General features: G+C 41.5%; 1 protein-coding gene across 1 annotated transcript; it reads right to left on the reverse strand.

The window, feature by feature from the left end:
• Positions 1-2,623: 2,623 nt before the first annotated feature.
• On the reverse strand, positions 2,624-23,263 carry selenom (selenoprotein M). Its single transcript, XM_033972254.2, has 6 exons — positions 23,068-23,263; positions 21,215-21,250; positions 20,644-20,678; positions 19,783-19,861; positions 17,648-17,866; positions 2,624-3,422 (listed from the first exon to the last, which is right to left on the reverse strand). Exons 1-5 carry the CDS (start codon positions 23,161-23,163, stop codon positions 17,663-17,665), a joined length of 450 nt encoding a protein of 149 aa, XP_033828145.1. The 5' UTR covers positions 23,164-23,263; the 3' UTR covers positions 2,624-3,422; positions 17,648-17,662.
• Between the last annotated feature and the right edge of the window lie 1,451 nt (positions 23,264-24,714).

Consider the following 24,714-nt stretch of genomic DNA (forward strand, 5'->3'; position numbering starts at 1 on the left):
ACAGTTTAACTAAACCTTTCTCTCCTTAAATAACATGTTTCTGAGTCTGTGTGTTGAGGAGATTAATTGTTGTGGGGTGAACTGAAGTGTCTTTTATGTTCCCCTATCATTAGCTTACAAGCTAGCTAAGCTCTGCACAGTCATAGCAACAACAGAAACTACTTTCAGTTTCTATTTTGTCGTGCAAAGCTAATTTGAGCTAAAAATCATAGCTCCATGGACAAAAATTTGGCAAAAAAGTAAAACACATTTTGACTGTTATTTTACCTATAGCAGTATGCATGTTGAAGAGCATTTTTCAAATAAAAATCTGTCCTCTATTCCGAAGTGCAGTCACTTGGACATATTCCCTTTAAGTAATTTTACAGCGCGTTTTATTTTGACAGTGCAGTCTGTCCTGTGTAAACCTTTGGAATTCATGAGGTGGCGCTCACATGGAGTCGGGACATCCTGCATAGCTCCTGTCAAACTCAGAGTGTGGACTGGGGCCAGGGAAAAATAATGTTCAAATCCATGTTGTTGCACACGTCTAGTCCTGATATATAGTCGTCAATACGGTGTTTGTCCAGAGAAACCAAAACTCAAGTGTTGACAAACCATGAAGGAGCAGGACTTCCCTTCACTGACATTAAAGGTGCACTGTGTCACTTTTCTGTTGGGTGGACTGTTACTATGGTGATGTTAAAAGGGGTGTTATGCAAAATTCAACTTTTCCTCATGTCATGGACTTGTCATCCATGCATTTTTGAGTATTTTTGCCATCTCTCCCAGGCCCTTTTCGAACCCTCCTTACGGTTAGCAGGCATTATAACTGACCGGGGTCACCTCTCAACAGATATAATCAGTAACTTGGCCCTGTCTACATGGAAATAAAAGATATGTGTATTCATGCCATACTGTGGAAGATTCAGGGCAAATCTCCCTCCTCCTCAAGAAATGTTGCATAGTGTGCCTTTAAAAAAACAGCAGAAAATGAATCCAAGCAATTGAATATCCAGGATTATTTGAACTATATTTATGTGTCATGCCAATTAAACTGCTGTATATAGTAAGAAAATTTTTGAATATTATTGTACTGTTCAATATTGCAGCTCACAATTTTGAAACGATAATTTTTTTTAAACTTAAAATTGTTTATCACTTTTTTTTTCTTTTTTTTATACATTTTTTTGTTCTGTCTCTTCACTATACAATTTGTACACACATTTGAAAGGGGCTGTCCAATATGAGAACTTGCATATTTTAAAATTTCTGCACAGATTTCATCATCTTATAATATGAATAAAAAATACCAATATTTTCATTTTCAGGTTGCTATGATGACATATTGTTCAGCCTTTATCAAACCTCTGTGCTTTCTGCACTTTCTGGTACTTTATCCAACACGGCTTGAAATTATGTTGAATTTTTTAATGCATTTTTTTTTCTGATCTACCAAGCTAAGACCGAAGACACTTTGTTTTTATCATGCCTTTCCAGATTTAAATATTTAATCATTCCAATCAGAACCACCCTCACACTTCACTATTTTAAATGTATTTATCATAGTTTTTGAAATTTTATATTTTTGACTAGTGTGTACATGGTTCTGATTTTTTGTTAAATTTGGATAGATATTTCTGACTGAAAAAGGCTGTACATTTAGAACAAAGAAATTGATTTATTGATATTGTTTGGCTGGTTTTTAGACAGTTTAAAATGATTCAGAGATTCTAACAGTGAAGGGCTGTGAATATAGAAGCATATGTCACGTGTCAGCGCACCACTTTATTTGTAAATTAATAATTAAACTCTCTTGAATTTTTGTGAGTATAGTACTTTGTTCTTGTAAAAATTGTAACAGGTGTTGTTTCAAATTTATGGCACAAATAGTGAAATTATTTTATGTAACTGTATGTAGCCAGCTCTCTTACTGTTTTAAAAAATACTATAATCACAGCTGAGCCTGTGTTGCTAGAGCCTTAACCTGTAGAGAGACGATATACAAGTTTTACTCACTCTCAGTATACGGACAGGCCATGACTCATGTGAAAGCTCAGAACCTCCAGAATTCACTTATTGAGCTGCAGAGGCTGCACTAGCTCTGATTCCTGATTGACTGCAGGTGCTGGGGTTTAGATGGTGATGAATCAGATCAGAGAGACTCCTTCTAGGGTTAATCCAACTGGATTTCAGCATTAAAACTGGTACCCCAAATGAGAGCCTCATTCTACTATAATCTTGAATCAAAACACAAAATTATAACATACCCAACAAAGAATACATCTGTATTACAATTATATATATACACACACTGGTATATATATAGCGAGAGAGAGAGAGAGAAATCTTTTGATTTCGTCATTTACATTCACGGATGTAAAAGTTTGACTTTAGAGTGGAAATTAATATATTATCGGTTTCAGATTGTACCATTTGACTACCCATTTATCTGACATGATTATTTTACACTGGTAACTTCTATCCCTATCATATTTCACTCAGTTTCCCCTGGCTAAACTATGATATGAAGGCAATTTTGACTACCTATTTGTAAAGTCTGATAAATCGTTTAAAAAAAAAATCTATGATAGACTTATGACTTTATTCACTGTATTAAAATAAACACTAATGTCAGGTGGTTTTCCAGGTTAAAGGAGACACATTATGCAGTTTTGTTTTGTTTTTTTAAATCTCTTTGTAGCTTTGCATCATTTGCTCTTTTTTATAACTTAAAAGGTACAGTGTGTAATTTTCTGAAGGTAGCATGCCACCTGCACGAATCCATGGATTCCATGGAAATACAAAGTTAAAACCATAATTTGGAACATTCTCCGTGAAAATAGTTCAGTTTTAGACCATCCTGTGGAAGATTATAGCCAAAGACCAACATTTCCATGAAAAGAAGCACGAGGCCAAATAAAAGTCAGATTTGTGGAGATGAAAATCCCACAGTAAGGACACAAGTTTTTCAGTGCAATAAACAACCAAAATGAAATAAAAACCAAAACAATTTTGTCTAATTTCGACTGAAAAGTTACACACTGTGGCTTTAATATGCTTATACACTTTGCTGGCAACAGTCCTAACACAATTTGAAAATAATTGTCAACAACATGCTAACAAGTTTTTATAATACAAACAACTATGGTTAAAAGCTAAAGAATTTGTACAACAGGTCCCCTTTAAGTAAGAGTTATAGTCAAATAAATCACAGGTCGTTAGATTGTAGTGAATCCATTGTTCTGCAGGGCCCCGAGTCCCTGCGTGCCCGGCTGGCCCCACCCCAGCAGAGTGTCGGCCCCAGACCTGCAGCGCTTTGTGCCTGGGGCGTCATTGGGCGTGGGCGGAGGCAAGCGGGACACGGCAGACTGACTCAGGGTGCTCCACACGATGCAGGGACCCATTGACGCTCCCTGCGGACGACACACCTCACCCAGGGCCTGTAGAGAACAGGTTTATATTTAGAGAAGACACTTGAAAAGCCCATGGATATAAATACTTGACAAATTTTACTTTTTGTTTGTGCTTATAGTAATCTCAAAAATATATATTTTGCCAAACCAGCACAATAAATCATGTTAGGAATTTCAGAAGTTGTAAACAAATCTTTCTGTAAATCCATCCATTTCTTCTGCTTATTTGGGTCCAGGCCAGCCGAGAGGCATAGTCCCTCCAGCGTGTCCTGGGTCTTCCTCGGGGCCTCCTCCCGGTGGAACATGCCTGAAACAGCTCCCTAGGGAGACATCCAGGAGGCATCCTGAAAAGATGCTCAAGCCACCTCACCTGCTCCTCTCGACATGTAGGAGCAGCGGCTCTACTCCGAGCTTTTAGTGTGTGACCGAGCTCCTCACCCTCTCCTTAAGGGAGCACCCAGCCACCCTACGGAGAAAACTCATTTTCGCCGCTTGTATCCACAATCTTGTCCTTTCGGTCATTACCCAAAGCTCATGACCATAGGTGAGGGTAGGAACGTAGATTGACCGGTAAATCAAGAGCTTTGCCTTTTGGCTCAGCTTCTTCACCACAACGGACCGATACATTACTGCAGATGCTGCACCGATCCACTTGTCAATCTCACGCTCCATCCTTCCCTCACTCATAAACAAGTCCCCGAGATACTTGAACTCCTCCACTTGAGGCAAAGGTCTGTAAATATTCAGTAAAATGCATATACTGCCAAATATAACACTGAAATATTGGGTGTCTCTTGGTGAAATGGAAAATCCAGATAAAGAACAGGCTCTTGTTTATTTAACTTAAGTTTAAAGAAGTTATCTAAATGCAACTCCCTCATCATTACCTCATTCAAAATGTGCCTTGCCCCAGTTCTCCATAAAGATACAAAAAAAAAGGTATACCACATTTTGCTTGTTTCATTTAATGGGATGCACATTGATTGTAATAGTGCTGTGAAGGTGGAGTGACCTCATGAAGGGAGCAAGGATAGAAGGGACTCTTATAGCATTTTCAAAATAATAAAAGGTAACATAGTGATCCAAATATGTAATATGTTAACCATTAATACCCATAGATGTGTAATACACCCTCTTTAGTTCAATTTCAAGATTTATAAATCAGCAAAATGTTAAATAACGATATATATGCATGTTATAATTTACTAACTAAATACCAAAAAAGCATAACAATAAAACATAAGTCATGCTTTTTCACATTTTGTTCATTGTTATAGATCCACTCTGCAGTATTCAACCTATTAATAAAAACAGAAGTGCAGCATGGGCCGTTGCTTTTCACTGTAACAGGTGAAAATCCACTGCCTGCTGTTCACAGATGATGTTTTTATATTGCAGGTCATACACATAGGGTTCAAGATTTGGGGAAAAAATGTAATTGTGTTTTTTTTTTTTATGTGTGTGTATTGCTATCAGATAGTGTTGAGAAGTCACTTGTTGCAAAGTAAGGAGAGTACTGTATCAGATAACTTTTTTAGTGACGCACGTAATGGAACTAGTTACAATTGAAAATTGAATAGTTAGATTACAGTTACTTGCTCTAGTAACTTTTAGTTACTTATGCCCTGCCAAAAATGAATGTAACCCATAGAACTGTGTATAATAAAAAGTAAAAAAAGATAAACAGGCAGCATGGGATTGCATCTTCTTGTTCAAAGCTGATCTGTGTCTGACACCAGAACACCACAAATTTATGGAGGACTACATTGCCAGGGCAAAAAAAAAAAAAGTCACCACCAAAAGAAAAGGTTACACACTAATATTTAGCTATTAACTTTGATTACAACATGCATTCGCTGTGGCATCGTTTCAATAAACTTCTGCAATGTCACGATTTATTTCCATCCAGTGTTGCATACATTTTTCACCATGAACTTGCATTGATGATGGTAGAGTCTGACCGCTGCGCAAAGCCTTCTCCAGCAGATCCCAAAGATTCTCAATGGGGTTAAGGTCTGAACTCTGGTGGCCAATCCATGTGTGAAAATGATGTTCCATGCTCCCTGAAACACTGTCACAATTTGAGCCCGATGAATCCTGGCATTGTCATCTCGGAATATGCCCGTACCATCAGGGAAGAAAAAAAAACATTGATGGAATAGCCTGGTCATTCAAATATATTCAGGTAGTCAGCTGACCACATTCTTTGAACACATACTGTTACTGAACCTAGACCTGACCAACTGCAGCAACCCCTGCCTACTTGCTTAGTTAAATCCAGGTAGTAATTTTTTTTTGGCCAGGCAGTGTATGAAATGAGCTCCTCTAAGTGAAAATGTCATTTCATGTGAAGAATTCATACTTTTACAAATTGGTTCCTGAGTTGTTTACTTTTTCAAATAATTTAATAATAATCTGTAATCAAATTGCTTTTGAAATAATGTAGTAATTACATTACTTTAGTCAGTAATCACATTAGTTTTGCAAAGTAATCTGATGACTGAGTTCTAACTGAACAGAATCTGATCAGCAGTGTTGGTCGGTGCAGACCTGATGGAAGCAGAACATACATTGTAAAGAACTCCAGGAGCATTAATATTTGAGAGAGAACGAAATATAAACTGAATTAAAGCCGCGAGCGGCGATGATAGCCCTCGCCACCCGCGCGACCGCCACCCCACGCGACCGCCCGGGGCCGGCCACCACCCCCACGCACCATTTTCCCCGCCTGGCCACCCCACGGCCACAATCCACCCCCCTTCACACAGTTTCTATATAAATATGTGTGACCAACACATTATAATGGAGGTCCACGGCATTGAACCGGCAACCTCGTGCACAATACAGGTATGGTGTAATGGACTTTTTTGCCTCTTTTGAGGTGCACAATTATCTCCCCAAGTTTCATGCCAATCGGACAAAAATGTGTATTTTACCAATACTTTAGGGGGCGCTATAGTGTTCATTTAGATAACAATTAATAGTGCATTCTATTAATACCCTGATATAACATGTGTGATGAGAATTTCAGCTGTGTAGACCAATGCATGTGTGTGTCAGACATGTTTTAATGTTGTTGTTTTTTTGGAGTATTTGTGCCCCTGGTGGCCTGCCGTGGAAAATGACTCATGGCTATAATGTAATGTTTTGCTTCTTCTGATGCCACCAATTGATTCCCCAAATTTCGTAGGAATCTGATAATGTTTACATATCACCTTTAATGTAGGGGGCGCTATAGAGTTCAGTTTGATTACAATTAAAGTGCATTCTATTAATGCCCTGATGTCACATGTGTGATGTGAATTCGAGCTGTTTAGACCAATGAATGTGTGTGTCAGACATGTTTTAATGATTTTTTTTTTTTGAGTCTGTGCGCCCCTGGTGGCCAAGTGTGAAATATTACCTATGCCCGTAATATTTTTTTTTTGTACACGTCATGCCCCCAATTGATTCCCCGAATTTTGTAGGAATCTGATAATGTTTGTGTTTCACCCCTATGGTAGGGGGCGCTATAGTGTTCATTTTTATTACAATTAATATTGCATTCTATTAATGCCCTGATGTCACATGTGTGATGTGAATTTGAGCTGTGTAGACCAATGCATGTGCGTGTCAGACATTTTTCAATGATTTTTTTTGGAGTCTTTGCGCCCCTGGTGGCCAAGGGAGTAAAAAGACCTATGCCCATAATATAATTTTTTTTTCCACGTCATGCCCCCAATTTATTCCCCGAATTTCGTAGGAATCCGATAATGTTGGCGTTTCACCCCTATGGTAGGGGGCGCTATAGTGTTCATTTTGATTAAAATTAATATTGCATTCCATTCATGCCCCAATCACACATATGTGATGTGAATGTGAGCTCTGTAGGGCAATGCCTGTGGTCATGAGAGGACATTGAAAAAACAGGAAATAAAGGCGTATTTTGGTGGCGGCGTACGGGCGAACCGTGTGGAATTCGTGGAAAAAAAACGGATGTTTTATGAAACCCCATGTGTCTAGATGTAGCATGTGAAATCTGAGCTCATTTGGACCAAAAACCTGGGAGGAGATGCATTTTGAAAACACGCAGTGAAAAAATTGGCAAATTTTTGATTCAAAATGGCCGACTTCCGGTCAGTCCTAGGGCAGCACTATGATTGGCTTTTTTGCTTGTCTCCATGAGCTCTATCACTGGTGTGAATTTCGTCGAGCTAGGGCAAAAAATGCATGTCAGCTCCCAATTCATTTGAAAATTTTGAATTTTCTAGGTGGCGCTGTCGAGCCTGTGTCCATTGGACATTGTTGTGATGCCAATTTTATGAAATTTTTCGCCGAGCCGGTCGATCCTATATATATATGTGGGACTTTTCATTCATGTTCAGGGGGTGAAAAATGGGATTGTTGTGGCGGAAAAAAAAGAATAAGAATAAGAAACCCAGGAAGAACAATACCCCTCGCCATCACTTTGTGAATGGCGAGGGCTAATAATAAGAAAAAGAAACCGAGGAAGAACAATACCCCTCGCCATCACTTTGTGAATGGCGAGGGCTAATTAAAGCCGCAAGCGGCGATGATGGCCCTCGCCCCCCATGCGACCGCCCCCCCATGCAACCGCCCGGGGCTGGCCACTGCCCCCACACACCATTTTCCCCGCCCGGCCACCCCACGGCCGCAATCCGCCCCCCTTCACACAGTTTCTATATAAATATGTGTGACCAACACATTATAATGGAGGTCCACGGCGTTGAACCGGCAACCTCGTGCACAATACAGGTATGGTGTAATGGACTTTTTTGCCTCTTTTGAGGTCCACAATGATATCACCAACTTTCATGCCAATCGGACAAAGTTGAGTTTTTTACCTGTACAGTAGGGGGCGCTATGGAGGTCACTGGCCACATATTTATAATGGTTCTCTATTCACAGTTTTAATCCGCATCAGTGATTAGAATTTGAGCTTTTTAGTCTGATCCACGTGTCTGTGAGAGGGAATCAAATATGCAGGAAAGCAGTCATATTTTGACAGTGTGCTGTGCATAAACCAGAAAGAATATCCCCAAAACGTGGATGATTATTGACAATAATCATGTGTACATGCTGTATGTGGAGTTTGAGGAAATTTGGATGAAAAACCTAGGACTAGATAGGTTTCATTTGCACTTAAGGAAAAGTCGTGTAGGAATTTAAATCCAATGACGAAGTCATATTTTGAGGGCATCCTACTCATGAACCATAAAGAATATCCCCAAAACGTGGATGATTATTGACAATCGACATATGTACATGCTGTATGTGGAGTTTGATGTAATTCGGATGAAAAACCTAGGAGTAGATATGATTCATAGACATGCAAGTCAAAGTGCCAAGTGCCAATTTCTTTTCAATTCATTGCGCCCCTGGTGGCCAACAGTGGAAAATAACCCATGGCCCTAATGTAATTTTTTGTTTCTTCTGAGACCATGAATTGATGCCCCAAATTTCATAGGAATTGGATAATGTTGGCATTTCACCTCTATGGTAGGGGGCGCTATAGTGTTCATTTTGATTAAAATTAATATTGCATTCCATTCAAGGCCCAATCTTGCATATGTGATGTGAATGTGAGCTCTGTAGGGCAATGCCTGTGGTCGTGAGAGGACATTGAAAAAACAGGAAACGAAGGCGTATTTCGGTGGCGGCGTACGGGCGAACCGTGTGGAATTCGGAGAAAACGTGGATAACTTTTGAAAACCCATGTGTCTGGATGTGGCATGTGAAATCTGAGCTCATTTGGACCAAAAACCTGAGACTAGTAGCGTTTTGAAAACACGCTGCGAATGAAGTGGCGAATTTTTGATCCAAAATGGCCGACTTCCTGTCTGTCATAGAGCAGTGCTTCAATTCATTTTTATGCTTGTCCCCCCATTCTCTATCACTGTTCTGCTTTTTGTGTGTGTTTTCCAAAATAAACCAGGCTCCTCTCCCATAGGGGTGAATTTTTAGGTGGCGCTGTCGAGTCAGGGGGCATGGGACAGTTTCACGACACCAATTTTATGAAATTTTTTGCCGAGCCGGTCGATTCTATACCCCCATGTGAGACTTTTCGTGAATGTTCAGGGGGTGAAAAATGCGATTGTTTTGGCGGAAAAACGAAGAACAATGTTAATATGCAGTGTGGCCCTGAGCTGTGTGGCTCTGACTCTATATGAGAGGGGTCTGTGGCTTTGCACCGGCAACCGTGTACATAATACAGGTATGGTGTAATGGACTTTTTTGACCCTTTTAATGCCCACAATTATCTCCCCAAGTTTCATGCCAATCGGACAAAGTTGTGTATTTTACCAATACTGTAGGGGCGCTATAGTGTTCATTTAGATAACAATTAATAGTGCATTCTATTAATACCCTCACATCACACGTGTGATGTGAATTGGAGCTGTGTAGACCAATGCATGTGCGTGTCAGAAATGTTTTTATGATTTTTTTTTTAGTATTTGCGCCACTGGTGGCCAACCGTGGAAAATGGCTCATGGCCATAATGTCATTTTTTGTTTCTTCTGATGTCACTGATTTATTCCCCGAATTTCGTAGGAATCCGATAATGTTGGCGTTTCACCCCTATGGTAGGGGGCGCTATAGTGTTCATTTTTATTACAATTAATAATCCATTTTATTAATACCCTCATATCACATGGGTGATTTTAATTTGAGCTGTGTAGACCAATGCATGTGCGTGTCAGACATTTTTAAATGATTTTATTTGGAGTCTTTGCGCCCCCGGTGGCCAAGTGTGAAAAAAAACCTATGCCCATAATATTATTTTTTGGTCCACGTCATGCCCCCAATTTATTTCCCGAATTTCGTAGGAATCCGATAATGTTGGTGTTTCACCCCTATGGTAGGGGGCGCTATAGTGTTCATTTTTATTACAATTAATAATCCATTTTATTAATACCCTCATTTCACACGTGTGATGTGAATTTGAGCTGTGTAGACCAATGCATGTGCGTGTCAGGCATTTTTCAATGATTTTTTTTGGAGTCTTTGCGCCCCTGGTGGCCAAGTGTGAAAAATGACCTATGCCCGTAATATTATTTTTTGGTCCACGTCATGCCCCCAATTTATTTCCCGAATTTCGTAGGAATCCGATAATGTTTGCGTTTCACCCCTATGGTAGGGGGCGCTATAGTGTTCATTTTGATTAAAATTAATATTGCATTCCACTCATGCCACAATCTCGCATATGTGATGTGAATGTGAGCTCTGTAGGGCAATGCCTGTGGTCGTGAGAGGACATCGAAAAAACAGGAAACGAAGGCGTATTTCGGTGGCGGCGTACGGGCGAACCATGTGGAATTTGGAGAAAACGTGGATAACTTCTGAAAACCCATGTGTCTGGATGTGGCATGTGAAATCTGAGCTCATTTGGACCAAAAACCTGAGACTAGTAGCGTTTTGAAAACACGCTGCGAAAAATTTGGCGAATTTTCGATTCAATATAGCCAACTTCCTGTTCGTCCTAGGGCCACACTATGATTGGCTTTTTTGCTTGTCTCCATGAGCTCTATCACTGGTGTGAATTTCGTCAAGCTAAGGCGAAAAATGCATGTCGGCTCCCTATTCATTTTAAAATTTTGAATTTTCTAGGTGGCGCTGTCGAGCCAGTGTGTGTGGGTCATTTTCGTGATGCATATTTTCTTGAATTTTTTGCCAAGCCGGTCGATTTGATACCCCCATGTGAGACTTTTCGTTGACGTTCAGGGGGTGAAAATTGCGATCCCAGGGGGAGAAAAAAAATAATAATTAAAGCCGCGAGCGGCGATGATAGCCCTCGCCACCCGCGCGACCGCCACCCCACGCAACTGCCTGGGGCCGGCCACCGCCCCCACACACCATTTTCCCCGCCTGGCCACCCCATGGCCGCAATCCGCCCCCCTTCACACAGTTTCTATATAAATATGTGTGACCCACACATTATAATGGAGGTCCACGGCGTTGAACCGGCAACCTCGTGCACAATACATGTATGGTGTAATGGACTTTTTTGCCCCATTTAATGCCCACAATTATCTTCCCGAGTTTCATGCCAATCGGACAAAGTTGAGTATTTTACCAATACTGTAGGGGGCGCTATAGTGTTCATTTATATAACATTTATTAATGCATTCTAGTAATACACTAATACCACATGTGTCATGAGAATTTCAGCTGTCTAGAACAATGTATGTGCGTGTAACACATTTTTTAATGATTTTTTTGAGTGTTTTCGCCCCTGGTGGCCAAACGTGGAAAATGACTCATGGCCATAATGTAATTTTTTGTTTCTTCTGATGCCATCAATTTATTCCCCGAATTTTGAAGGAATCCGATAATGTTGGCGATTCACCCCTATGGTAGGGGGCGCTATAGTGTTCATTTTTATTACAATTAATATTGCATTCCATTCATGCCCCAATCACACATATGTGATGTGAATGTGAGCTCTGTAGAGCAATGTCTGTGGTCGTGAGAGGACATCGAAATAACAGGAAACAAAGGCGGGTTTTTTTGGCGCCGTACGGGCGAACCGTGTGGAATTCGGACAAAACGTGGATGTTTTATGAAAACCTATGTGTCTGGATGTGGCATGTGAAATCTGAGCTCATTTGGACCAAAAACCTGAGACTAGTAGCGTTTTGAAAACACGCTGCGAATGAAGTGGCGAATTTTTGATCCAATATGGCCGATTTCCTGTTCGTCATAGAGCAGTGCTTCAATTCATTTTTATGCTTGTCCCCCCATTCTCTATCACTGTTCCGATTTTTGTGCATGTATTCCAAAATTAACCAGGCTCCTCTCCCATAGGGGTGAAATTTTAGGTGGCGCTGTCGAGTCAGGGGGCATGGGACATTTTCCCGACACCAATTTTATGAAATTTTTCACCGAGCCGGTCGATCCTATACCCCCATGTGAGACTTTTCGTGCATGTTCAGGGGGTGAAAAATGCATTTGTTTGGGCAGAAAAAACGAAAGGAGGGAAGGAAGAACAATGTTAATTTAAAGCCGCAAGCGGCGATGATGGCCCTCGCCCCCCGCGCGACCGCCCCCCCATGCGACCACCCGGGGCCGGCCACCGCCCCCACGCACCATTTTCCCCACCTGCCCACCCCACAGCTGCAATCTGCCCCCCTTCACACAGTTTCTATATAAATATGTGTGACCAACACATTGTAATGGAGGTCCACGGCGTTGAACCGGCAACCTCGTGCACAATACAGGTATGGTGTAATGGACTTTTTTGCCTCTTTTGAGGTCCACAATGATATCACCAACTTTCATGCCAATCGGACAAAGTTGAGTTTTTTACCTGTACAGTAGGGGGCGCTATGGAGGTCACTGGCCACATGTTTATAATGGTTCTCTATTCACAGTTTTAATCCGCATCAGTGATTAGAATTTGAGCTTTTTAGTCTGATCCACGTGTCTGTGAGAGGGAATCAAATATGCAGGAAAGCAGTCATATTTTGACAGTGTGCTGTGCATAAACCAGAAAGAATATCCCCAAAACGTGGATGATTATTGACAATAATCATGTGTACATGCTGTATGTGGAGTTTGAGGAAATTTGGATGAAAAACCTAGGACTAGATAGGTTTCATTTGCACTTAAGGAAAAGTCGTGTAGGAATTTAAATCCAATGACGAAGTCATATTTTGAGGGCATCCTACTCATGAACCATAAAGAATATCCCCAAAACGTGGATGATTATTGACAATCGACATATGTACATGCTGCATGTGGAGTTTGATGTAATTCGGATGAAAAACCTAGGAGTAGATATAATTCATAGACATGCAAGTCAAAGTGCCAAGTGCCAATTTCTTTTCAATTCATTGCGCCCCTGGTGGCCAACAGTGGAAAATAACCCATGGCCCTAATGTAATTTTTTGTTTCTTCTGAGACCATGAATTGATGCCCCAAATTTCATAGGAATTGGATAATGTTGGCATTTCACCTCTATGGTAGGGGGCGCTATAGTGTTCATTTTGATTAAAATTAATATTGCATTCCATTCAAGGCCCAATCTTGCATATGTGATGTGAATGTGAGCTCTGTAGGGCAATGCCTGTGGTCGTGAGAGGACATTGAAAAAACAGGAAACGAAGGCGTATTTCGGTGGCGGCGTACGGGCGAACCGTGTGGAATTTGGAGAAAACGTGGATAACTTCTGAAAACCCATGTGTCTGGATGTGGCATGTGAAATCTGAGCTCATTTGGACCAAAAACCTGAGACTAGTAGCGTTTTGAAAACACGCTGCGAATGAAGTGGCGAATTTTTGATCCAAAATGGCCGACTTCCTGTCTGTCATAGAGCAGTGCTTCAATTCATTTTTATGCTTGTCCCCCCATTCTCTATCACTGTTCTGCTTTTTGTGTGTGTTTTCCAAAATAAACCAGGCTCCTCTCCCATAGGGGTGAATTTTTAGGTGGCGCCGTCGAGTCAGGGGGCATGGGACATTTTCCCAACACCAATTTTATGAAATTTTTTGCCGAGCCGGTCGATTCTATACCCCCATGTGAGACTTTTCGTGAATGTTCAGGGGGTGAAAAATGCGATTGTTTTGGCGGAAAAACGAAGAACAATGTTAATATGCAGTGTGGCCCTGAGCTGTGTGGCTCTGACTCTATGAGAGGGGTCTGTGGCTTTGCACCGGCAACCGTGTACATAATACAGGTATGGTGTAATGGACTTTTTTGTCCCTTTTAATGCTCACAATTATCTCCCCAAGTTTCATGCCAATCGGACAAAGTTGTGTATTTTACCAATACTGTAGGGGGCGCTATAGTGTTCATTTAGATAACAATTAATAGTGCATTCTATTAATACCCTTACATCACACATGTTATGTGAATTTGAGCTGTGTAGACCAATGCATGTGCGTGTCAGAAATTTTTTTATGTTTTTTTTTTTTTGTATTTGCGCCCCTGGTGGCCAACCGTGGAAAATGTAATTTTTTGTTTCTTCTGATGCCACTGATTTATTCCCCGAATTTCGTAGGAATCCGATAATATTGGCGTTTCACCCCTATGATAGGGGGCGCTATAGTGTTCATTTGTATTACAATTAATAATCCATTTTATTAATACCCTCATATCACACGTGTGATGTGAATTTGAGCTGTGTAGACCAATGCATGTGCGTGTCAGAAATTTTTAAATGATTTTTTTTGGAGTCTTTGCGCCCCTGGTGGCCAAGTGTGAAAAATGACCTATGCCCGTAATATTATTTTTTGGTCCACGTCATTCCCCCAATTTATTTCCCGAATTTCGTAGGAATCCGATAATGTTGGCGTTTCACCCCTATGGTAGGGGGCGCTATAGTGTTCATTTTGATTAAAATTAATATTGCATTCCATTCATGCCCCAATCTCACATATGTGATGTGAATGTGAGCTCTGTAGGGCAATGCCTGTGGTCGTGAGAGGACATCGAAAAAACAGGAAACGAAGGCGTATTTTGGCGGCGGCGTACGGGCGAACCGTGTGGAATTCGGAGAAAACGTGGATAACTTTTGAAAACCCATGTGTCTGGATGCGGCATGTGAAATCTGAGCTCATTTGGACCAAAAACCTGAGACTAGTAGCGTTTTGAAAACACGCTGCAAATGAAGCGGCGAATTTTTGATCCAAAATGGCCGACTTCCTGTCTGTCATAGGGCAGCGCTATAATTATATTTTTTGCTTCTCTCTATGAGCTCTATCACTGGTACGAATTTCGTCAAAATCTGAGTCGGGCCTTCCTATTAAATTGAAAATCTCAAAATTTCTAGGTGGCGCTGTCGAGCCGGTGTGCTTCGGACATTATCGCGATGCCAATTTTATGAAATTTTTCGCCGAGCCGGTCGATCCTATACCTATATGTGGGACTTTTCGTCGACGTTCAGGGGGTGAAAACTGCGATCCTTTTGGCGGAAAAATAATAATAATAATAATAATAAGAAGAAGAAACCCAGGAAGAACAATGCCCCTCGCCATCACTTCGTGAGTGGCGAGGGCCAAAAATACAAGAATCCCATGTATTTCAGAACATGTTTGAGGTCTAAACTACAGGAATAACAGTTTTTACACAGATGGTCTCCCTGTGCCTTCAGGAGGTCTTATTCTGACACATACAGGGGAGGGCATCTGACACATACAGGGGAGGGCATCTGACACATACAGGGGAGGGCATCTGACACACAGGGACATTTCAGGACATGTTTGTAGAGCTTTCAGTCTCAGCTCACCAGCTTCCACCCCTGTAAGCTTATTGTTTCTAATAGTCATTTCTGCTGCTGTAATGTAGTCCACTGTGGGGGTCTAGTCCACCAGTGGGTCAAGAGAAGAAAATCATAGACTGCTTACAGACGCTGGAGAAGGAGGAAGTCATTGACAGACAGCTGTATTACAGACTATCTTGGTGATTCCATAACTTGTATCTATGGTCTCCCAAAGATCCACAAAGAAGAAGCACCCCTCAGACCCATTGTGTGTAGTGTTGATTCCATCACATACAATGTGGCCAAACATCTGAAGACCATCCTGGCTCCTCTGGTGGGCAACACGGAGCACCATATTGAGAACACAGCAGAATTTGTGAGCAAAGTCAAGCATCTCCAATTTGATTCAGATGAGACCATGGTTTCATTTGATGTTACCTCTCTTTTCACTTGTATCCCCACATCAGTAGCGGTGGAGGCTGCAAAGAGGAGGCTACTGCAGGATCCTAAGCTAAAACAGAGAACTAAACTGCAGATTTGGTCCGGTGTCAAACTACTGGAAATTTGTCTTAATACCACATTTCTAGTTTAGACATGTACAGGCAAATCCACAGCTGTGCCATGGGCTCATCGGTCTCTCCTATTATGGCTAACTTATACATGGAACAATTTGAAAAGGAGGATTTGGCCTCTTTTCCAGGTACTCCACCCACACTCGTATGTGGATGACAACTGGACTAAAATCAAAATTCAAGATCTGGAGCCCTTTACAGCACATATTAATGCTGTGAATCCAAACATCAAGTTCACACGGGAGGAAGCCAAGGAGAACAAACTGGCCTTTTTAGATCATGCAGTAACAATAGGAGAGGACCGGCAACTCCAGGTAGAATTTTTCAGGAAGCCCACACACACACTGACCAATACCTGTTGTTTGATTCACATCATCCACTGCAGCACAAAGTTGGAGTCATCTATACACTACAACACAGAGCTCAAGTGGTGCCCACTAACACAGAGGGAAAAGTGAAGGAGGAGCAACATGTGGAGAAAACGCTGTCTGCTTGTGGATATCCATAGGCCTTCAATAGAATAGAGAGCTAAAAAACAGGAAAACAGGGAATCTAAACCCAGAAGGAAAGGTGTATTCCTTACACAGCGGGTGTCTGAAAAACTTCAGAGAATTTTCAGACAGTATGAGATTTCTGCCTACAAACACTTTAAGACAAAAACTGGTTCACCCAAAGCCACAAACAAAGTAATGTAGTCTACTCCATTCAGTATAGTGAAGAGTGCAGTGAGCGTTACATTGGAGAAACTAAACAGCTACTCCATAAGAGAATGTACCAACATCGGCGTGAGAATTCCTCTGGACACCAGTCCGCCATACATCTCCATCTCAAATCCACTAACCACTCCTTTGAAGACAATGAAGTTCAGATCTTAGCCAGAGAAAAGAAATGGTTTGAGAGGGGAGTTAAAGAGGCTATTTTTGTTAGGAAAGAAAATCCTTCCTTAAATGGGGGCCTGAGACATAACCTCTCCCCCATCTATAACACCATCCTCAGACCCAGAACAATGGCAACAATAGTAGGAGCAGCAGCAGTTAAGGGCTGAATAGGGTAGTTCCAGCTGAAACTGGAGACAATAGATGTTTACAGTTTCAGTGTAGTTAGCCCCTCCTTTCAGGTAGATATAAGGCAGTGGCCACCAGCAATCTGACCAGAACTGAAGAAGCGGCTTGGATGAGCAGCGAAACCTCTTCACTCTTACGATTTATCCAGTTGACAGATTTTAACTTTGTCTTTTGCAATAATAATAGATAATGCAGCTGTTGCGATTTCAGAATTTTGAGGTACTCGAGCCTCAAATGCAGGACAATACAAGATTACTCAAACATGCAAGAATCAACTGACACAAATGATGATCAAATTATTAAAACTTCACATTACAAGTCCAATTTGCCCCATATGTGTCTGTGATTTCACTCGTATATATTCACTGTATAAATCTAAATCTAGCATACATTCATAACATACATTTGACTACATACCACCAGTGTCTCCCCCTACAGGTCGGTGTGCTCGGGCTCCTTGGGCTCGGAGGCCACGGCTGACTTGAATGGGGGCTCGTCGGGGAAGGGGCTGTCTTTGGCAGGTGAGAACCTGAACTCCTCTGGTACTTCGTCGTCCGATTGCTCCTTTTTATAGAAGCCCAGTTTGCCCAGCAGAGCGTTGATCTCCGAGCGTGTCATGTCGCTTAGAGGGATCCGCTGGAGAGGGAGGGAAGGAAGGGAAGGAAGAAAAGAAAGAGGTAGAGATGGAGAAAGAAGGAAAAATGGAAAGAGAGAAAGATTGAGAAAGACAGAGAGCGAAGGAAAAATGAGAGAGAAAGATGGAGAGGGAGAGAGAGAAAGAAAAATGGGGAGAGAAAAAAAATGGAGAAAAGAACAATGAGAGAAAGAGAGAGAAAAAATGGAGAGAGAGAAAGAGAAGAGGAGATGGACAAAGGAAAAGGGAGAAAGATGACAGAAAAATTGAAAGGGAAATGATGGGCAAATGAAAAGAGGGAGAGAGGAGGGGTAGATAAAGAAAGAGAGAGAGGGAGAGAGATGGGAGAGTGATTTTTAATGTCATAAACCCAGATGGGGGCAAGAGGCAGTTTCTCTATTGACTACATTGTACTTTGCCATGAAATATTTGGATATTCAAGACAAAATCACAAATGATGAACCTGATCATTTTGATTAGTGACTAGACCCAAGAACTCACTATTACAACACAAATCTGCATTTAAACCGCTCAATCTGTATTAAAAATTATTGGCCTGCAGAATGTTGTCATGTTTCCTGTTTGTTTTTGTGTGTAGGGCAGCACGGTGGCTGAGTGGCAACACTCATGCCTCACAGCAAGAAGGTTTGGTTCGATCCCCGGGTCGCCCAGGCCTTTCTGTGTGGAGTTTTGCATGTTTCTCCCTGTGTCTGGATGGGTTTCCTTCGGGTACTCCAGTTTCCCCCATCAACCAAAACATGAACGCCCTTCGAGACAACTGTTGGTGATTTTGGGCGTTACAAAAATAAAATGAATTGAATTGAATCTGATACCAGGCCATTTAGCATTGTAATATTTTGTTAAACTCTGTTCATCTTAATATTAAAAAAAAAAAAAAGATCTGTCTACTAGGATACTTTGTATAATAGATTTCACTACATGAAAAACTAAATAATAATGGATACAGTATAATGGCTAGAATGACATGTTGAGATATCAAAGTGCCAGAGTCTCGTTCTCAACCTGCAACCCTTGGATTTTAAAAATGTGAGAGATGAAACTGTCCACTCATGGAGTGTTGGAGCTACTGGTTTTAGGTTGGTTTCTCTGCTCAACCCATAGACTATACATAAAAATGGACATCGGTAGCCTGCTAGTTGGCATGTTCCAAATAGGAAGTGATCAGGGCTGCACGTCCGTCTCGATCGACTCATCATTTCACCTTACATTACAAAACTGTCACCCCTCTCTGTGTAAATGCTGCTGTAAGGCTCGTCAATTTGGTCTTTAAATGTTCCTATTGAGCTGTTCTACGTGATCCTGTTTTTTTTTATTTTCGCAATTATGTCCGTATTTTCAAGATATGATATCAAGATATCTATCCCTGAGGTCGCTCCCACTAGCTTTAGCAACAGGTTTGTCTGACAGTACTAGCAAACATTTCATTAGTAGTTCACAAGGAGTAGGCTGAGAGGTTATTTTCAATCAAAGGGTTAAAGACTAAGGCTCGTCAGTTTGGTCTTAAAATGTTCTATTTTGAGCTGTTCTATGTTTTTTATTTCGCTATTATGTCCATATTTCAAGATATGAATATTATATAAGAGTCCGATGAGCTGTCTTCTATCCCTGAGGCCACTCCCGCTACCATTAGCAACAGGTTTGACTGACAGCTAAAACAGTCGTGTGGGTGGGAAGGGAGTTAACTTCCACAGCTTCGCTGCAGATTGGCTCTTTGATTGCTATGATAACCACGGTCCAAATTCTAAATATAGAGCCTGGCTCCAAATTCAGCCTGTAACTGCTAGCCTCAGACAAAGGTTTGTCAGAGAGGCAGAAATACAAGAGGCTCTGGAGTTGTGCGTTCCCTTAATAAAACATTTGGATAAAGTAATGCAAACTGGAAGAGCAGATGACTCACGTCCAGCTCCTCGAAGTAGTGGTTCAGTAGGACGAGTTCTGGGTCAGCTCCAGGAATGTGCTTCATCACCAGGTTATGGCTGAGGAACAGAGTCAAGGCTCCAAACAGATAACACACCTACAGGTACAGATGCATACTGCCTAGCCATCAGATCAATTAAACATCCTATATTATACAAAATTGAGCTTTAAGCCATGTTATAATGCTGTTACCTCAAAACATTATTAGTCTGTCTACAATGCTCTGATCCAACTTGTGATGTCATCTAGTGGTAATTTACTAAACAAAAAAAGTAAAAGGTAGCTGTTAACTTAGAGATTGGCAGTTCCAGGGTTGAAAATAAAGTGTATGAGTTTAAAAACACAGTGGACAACTGTATTTCTGTATTACCGCATGACATCATCAAGTGTTTTCTGTTTGAGAGAAGAACTCTCAAAGAGCCTAAATATGCAGGGTTTGTGCAAGTAGTGGTCCAAGAAAAGTATGAGTAAAATGTATTTGGTAAACTCAAGTAAAAGTGATTGTAAGTAACTGTCTGGCAATAACATCTGATTTATAATGTTGATGAAGGAATGCATTGAAATAATGCACAAAATGTGGGATTTTCAAACAGACACAAAAATGAGCCAAACTAAATCATATCTGAAGGAGCTGTAAAAAAAACAAAAAAAAACAAAACACAAATTTTTTGTCAAAAAGCTTTTGTCACTTGTAGACTTACAGTGGGAAGAGGAACCACAACTTTTACTTGAGTAAAAGTACTGTTACAGAGTATGATGTATTGCTCTAGACCTCTGACGGTCAGTGTGTACAGTAATGCACAAAGCTCTCCGTGTGGAGCCTGAGGGGAGGAAAGGATGCTACAGAGGAATGTCCTGGACCACGAAGGCCTTCACCTGCGAACAAACACAGAGAGAGAAAGAGGGGTAAAAAAAATATGGGGAGGGCGAGAGAGAGACAAAGATGGAGAGGAGAGGGAGAAAAAGAAAGAAGGGAAGAGCAAGGGAGAGAGGGACAGAGAGAGAAAAAGAGAGAAAGAAGGGGGAAAAGAGGGAGAAAGAGAGAGACAAAGAGAGGAGAGGTAGAAAGAGAAATAGGAGGGGGAGAAAAGGACAGAGAGGGAAAGAGAAAGACAGGGAGAGCGAGAGGGACAGAGTAAGACAAAGAGGGTGAGGAGTGGGAGAGAGAGAGTGATAGGGTGTGGAGGGAAAGAGACGCGAGAGAGTGAGAGAGACAAAGAGAGAAAGAAAGATGGGACGAGGAGGGGGGGTGAAAGTGAGAGCGAAAGAGGGGCAGCGGAGGGGGCAAGAAAGAGGCAGAGCAGAGGTAGAGACAGCAGAGAGGAAGTGACAGGGAGAAAGAGAGCACTGTTAGATGAAACTGGAGATGTGGTATTTGAAGGGTCTGTGTTAAAGACTTGCTCTGGCCTCACCTCTCTGAGCTTGTTCAGCTGTCATCCTCCACACGTCTGCAACAACACAACAGCACATTAGTAAGATGGACTAAAACCAGACACTCGGTTTATTAGGTTTTCTTTGATTATTGACGCCTACTCTACTAAGACCTTTCCCAAAATATTATAAATTCTATTTTTCTAATTTCAAATTTTATACAAACATCAGTAGAAAAATTTAACACTCATATCATTGAACAATGAAGACTGCAGTAGTGTGAGTGCTCGCCTTTCAGTCAGGCTCACTATGGAACTAACGCAGGATTATTATTAAACTAATGAATCATTAGTAATAGCCAAAGCTTCATCCCCGACCTTCTGACAGCAGTGCACATGCACCAACAAGCCAAGCAGTGCCCCCTTGGGCTTGGGTTTGCGAAAGACAGATTAATATTTCATAAAAAAAAAAAAATTATATTCTTTGACGCACACACACATCTTACCCAAGGACACAACAGCAGTTTGCTCTAGAGCCACTGTTGCCTCAATTTGGTACCTGTGCCATTCCCAGCGGTCTCGCATCCAAGCACTAATCAGGCTCAATACTGCTTATCCTCTGAGATCTGATGAGAGTCACTCACTTGAGACTTCTGTGAAAACCAGCTTTGAGCTACATGTATTGTATAGTGCAGTCTTCAATATTAATGTGTGAGAATACAAGATCACAGATAATGTTACATCTCTAGTCTTTAGGCCAAGGAGATTACTAAGCAACATACTATTAAAGCTCAAGAACAATGTGAAACTTTATTAGGATACCACAATGCATTACCAATCACGGCTGTGCAATTAACTCCATTTAAATGGAGATTGAGCCAGACTTCTGCCAGTGCCATGTACCTTTTCAGTTGATTCATTGCTGCCCAGAGCATTTCTTTAGTCGACTCTTGGAAACTAACTTAGTAAAAATCATTTGAACTATTTCTTCTCCACAAAAGGTGACAGGAAGAAGGGTGTGTGTCATGGGGGATAAGATATAATATATGGGAAGATGAAGACACACCTCGGGCTGAAGAATGAGCCATCTCTTTGTGTTATTCAGGACAGAGCCAGGGAAAGCCTGCAACACTACCTCATCCTGGGCTTTACAACAATAACGCAACAATAACCACCCATCTGAGCCAGGTCATGTCACAGGATTATATGACAGCTCTGGGGGATGGGCCAGGCCCACATTTAGCTAAGTTTGGAAACTTTGTGAAGCTCAATTGTGTTTTGTAAAACTACCAGATTTGGCACAATGATCTTACCTCCTGCCACCTGCCTGTTAGTCTCGGTCAGCCAATCACAGCCTGCCACCTTTGCCTCTCAACCACTCACCTCTTAGGCCTTCCTCTTCATTTTATCATACACTTCATATGAAGTGTCCTCAGCAGATAACTTGTGATTGTATTGGTGTTTCATGTTGTAAATATACAGCATTAACAGCAATAAATAATTTCTTGGCAATACAGTTACCAATAGAGCGAAGAGTTAGTCCCCGGCTTTAGTCCCTAGTCCCTAGTTAGTTCTCTCCATCCTTTGATTTAAGCTTGACTGTTTTCAGTCCTGGTTTAGTCCTTCCTGGTTTAGGAAAGATTTAGTCCTTGACTGTTATTTTCATCACATGTCATTATGAGACTCCTTCATCGCTTTTATTTACATCTGCTTCCTACATCTTTTACGCATGCGCATACACCAATTCTCCAAAACGCACTTTTTCGATTTTTAATTTATTTTTTCCCCTTCTTTGACTACTCCAAACCATGTTCCAAACCAGCATTTTACCGCTACGCCCCACACGCTGCTCCGTCCCCGGCTCTTGCACACCGACTCCCGTCCTCTGCGCGTACCTCCACCCGGGCTTTGGCCAGTCCCTGTAGCTTCTCCGTGTCCACGTCGTAGGCCGCGGTGCTCTGCAGGAGACTGAGCAGGAGAACCAGCCACATCTCTCAATTCAGCTCCGCGTGTGTCCCCGCTGAGAGGAGAGCCGGTAGAAGAACACTCAGAAAGCCGCGGAGCAGTGATGTGAGCCCCGGTGCCACGTCAAATGCCCCCACCTCTGCCAAAGAACTGGAGCGGGAGGCGGGGCCAGCGCGCTGATTGGACACCAGAATAGGAGTGTGGGTAGGTTAAAGTGAATAGTCGTGTTTAGTAGTCCTACGGTGTCTAGTGCCACTGTTCTGTTAAGGCTCGTGACAAAATAAAAATGTAGCCTGACTGTGTGTGCTGCACAAGTAAATTTTCTTATAGCTTTGACTGGATTCCACAGTATCGCTTTTATTCTGTTTATTCAACATACGTTTTTGTTTTTTTTTGCTCAAAAATACATTGAAAAACACAGCTTTCTTTCTGTGTGGTGATGTCTCTCCACGGATCTGACCTGTAATTTGGTCTGGTGTCCCCACTACTTGTCTCCATGGATACAATACCGAACCATACTGTGGAACATGCCAGGCAAACCCCCGACTAGAAAAGTTACATAGTGTGCCTCTAATCTATCTTTTCATCAGGCTAGTTCCTTCTCTCTCTCTCTCTCTCTCTCTCTCTCTCTCTCTGTCTGTCTCGATCTGTTTCTCTCTGTCGATCTCTCTCTCTCTCTCTCGCCCTGTCAATCTGTCTGTCTCTATCTGTCCCTCTCTCTCTTTCTGTCTGTCTCTATTTGTCTCTCTCTCTCTCTCTCTGTCTGTCTCTCTTTCTTTTTTGCCTCTTATAGCCTTATCAACTTTTCTTATCAACATAGAAAAACATGCTCCGAAGTATTATTTTAACTTTAACTATTTTTCATGATATATATTTATATATATTTTTTTAATTCAAATTTTAGTGACTTTTCAATGGAGAAGAGGCAATTACAGTTCACAAGTTGGTAAATATTGTTAAATCATTGTTGTTGTTTTTCCTGCTCCTTTTCCCAAATCGACAGACCAGTCATTTTATTTCTGTATACATCTCTAGTTTTGTATTTGTATACGTACATACATTCATAAATGTGACAAAGGGGCAATGTTACAAAATTTGTTTTACAAAATTGAGAAAACAGGTGTTCGCACCTGCTAAGCAAGAGGACACATGGTGTTCTCCTCAGCAGGAGGACACATGGTCTTCTCTTGAGCAGAACCAGACCTAGATCACGAAATCCATCCTGTTTCACTCCCTATCCCACAGGAAAGTCGATGTTATTAACTCATGGGTGTGAAACAAAAGTCACTCTGCTTTGGTATGTATGTAGCTTTATAATTCTGGTATAAATACTCAGAGCACAGATGCTCTGGTAAGAAGGGGAGATACAGTACTAAAGATGCTCTAAAGGAGAGGCTCAGGGAGATTTGCTTGAGATGCCGGAAGGCTGTTGGTCTGTGGCCAGTGCAGGCCTGGGCCTTGTCCTGTCCATATCTGCTGTAGCAAAGAATAAACCCTCAAGAGATAGTACAACCTGCTACATCTCTATCTGCTGGTGATTTTCTACCTGCTGTGTTGTCATCCATCTCCACAAAACT

This window comes from Periophthalmus magnuspinnatus, chromosome 9, assembly GCF_009829125.3.
Source record: "Periophthalmus magnuspinnatus isolate fPerMag1 chromosome 9, fPerMag1.2.pri, whole genome shotgun sequence".
Classification (NCBI taxonomy): domain Eukaryota; kingdom Metazoa; phylum Chordata; class Actinopteri; order Gobiiformes; family Gobiidae; genus Periophthalmus; species Periophthalmus magnuspinnatus.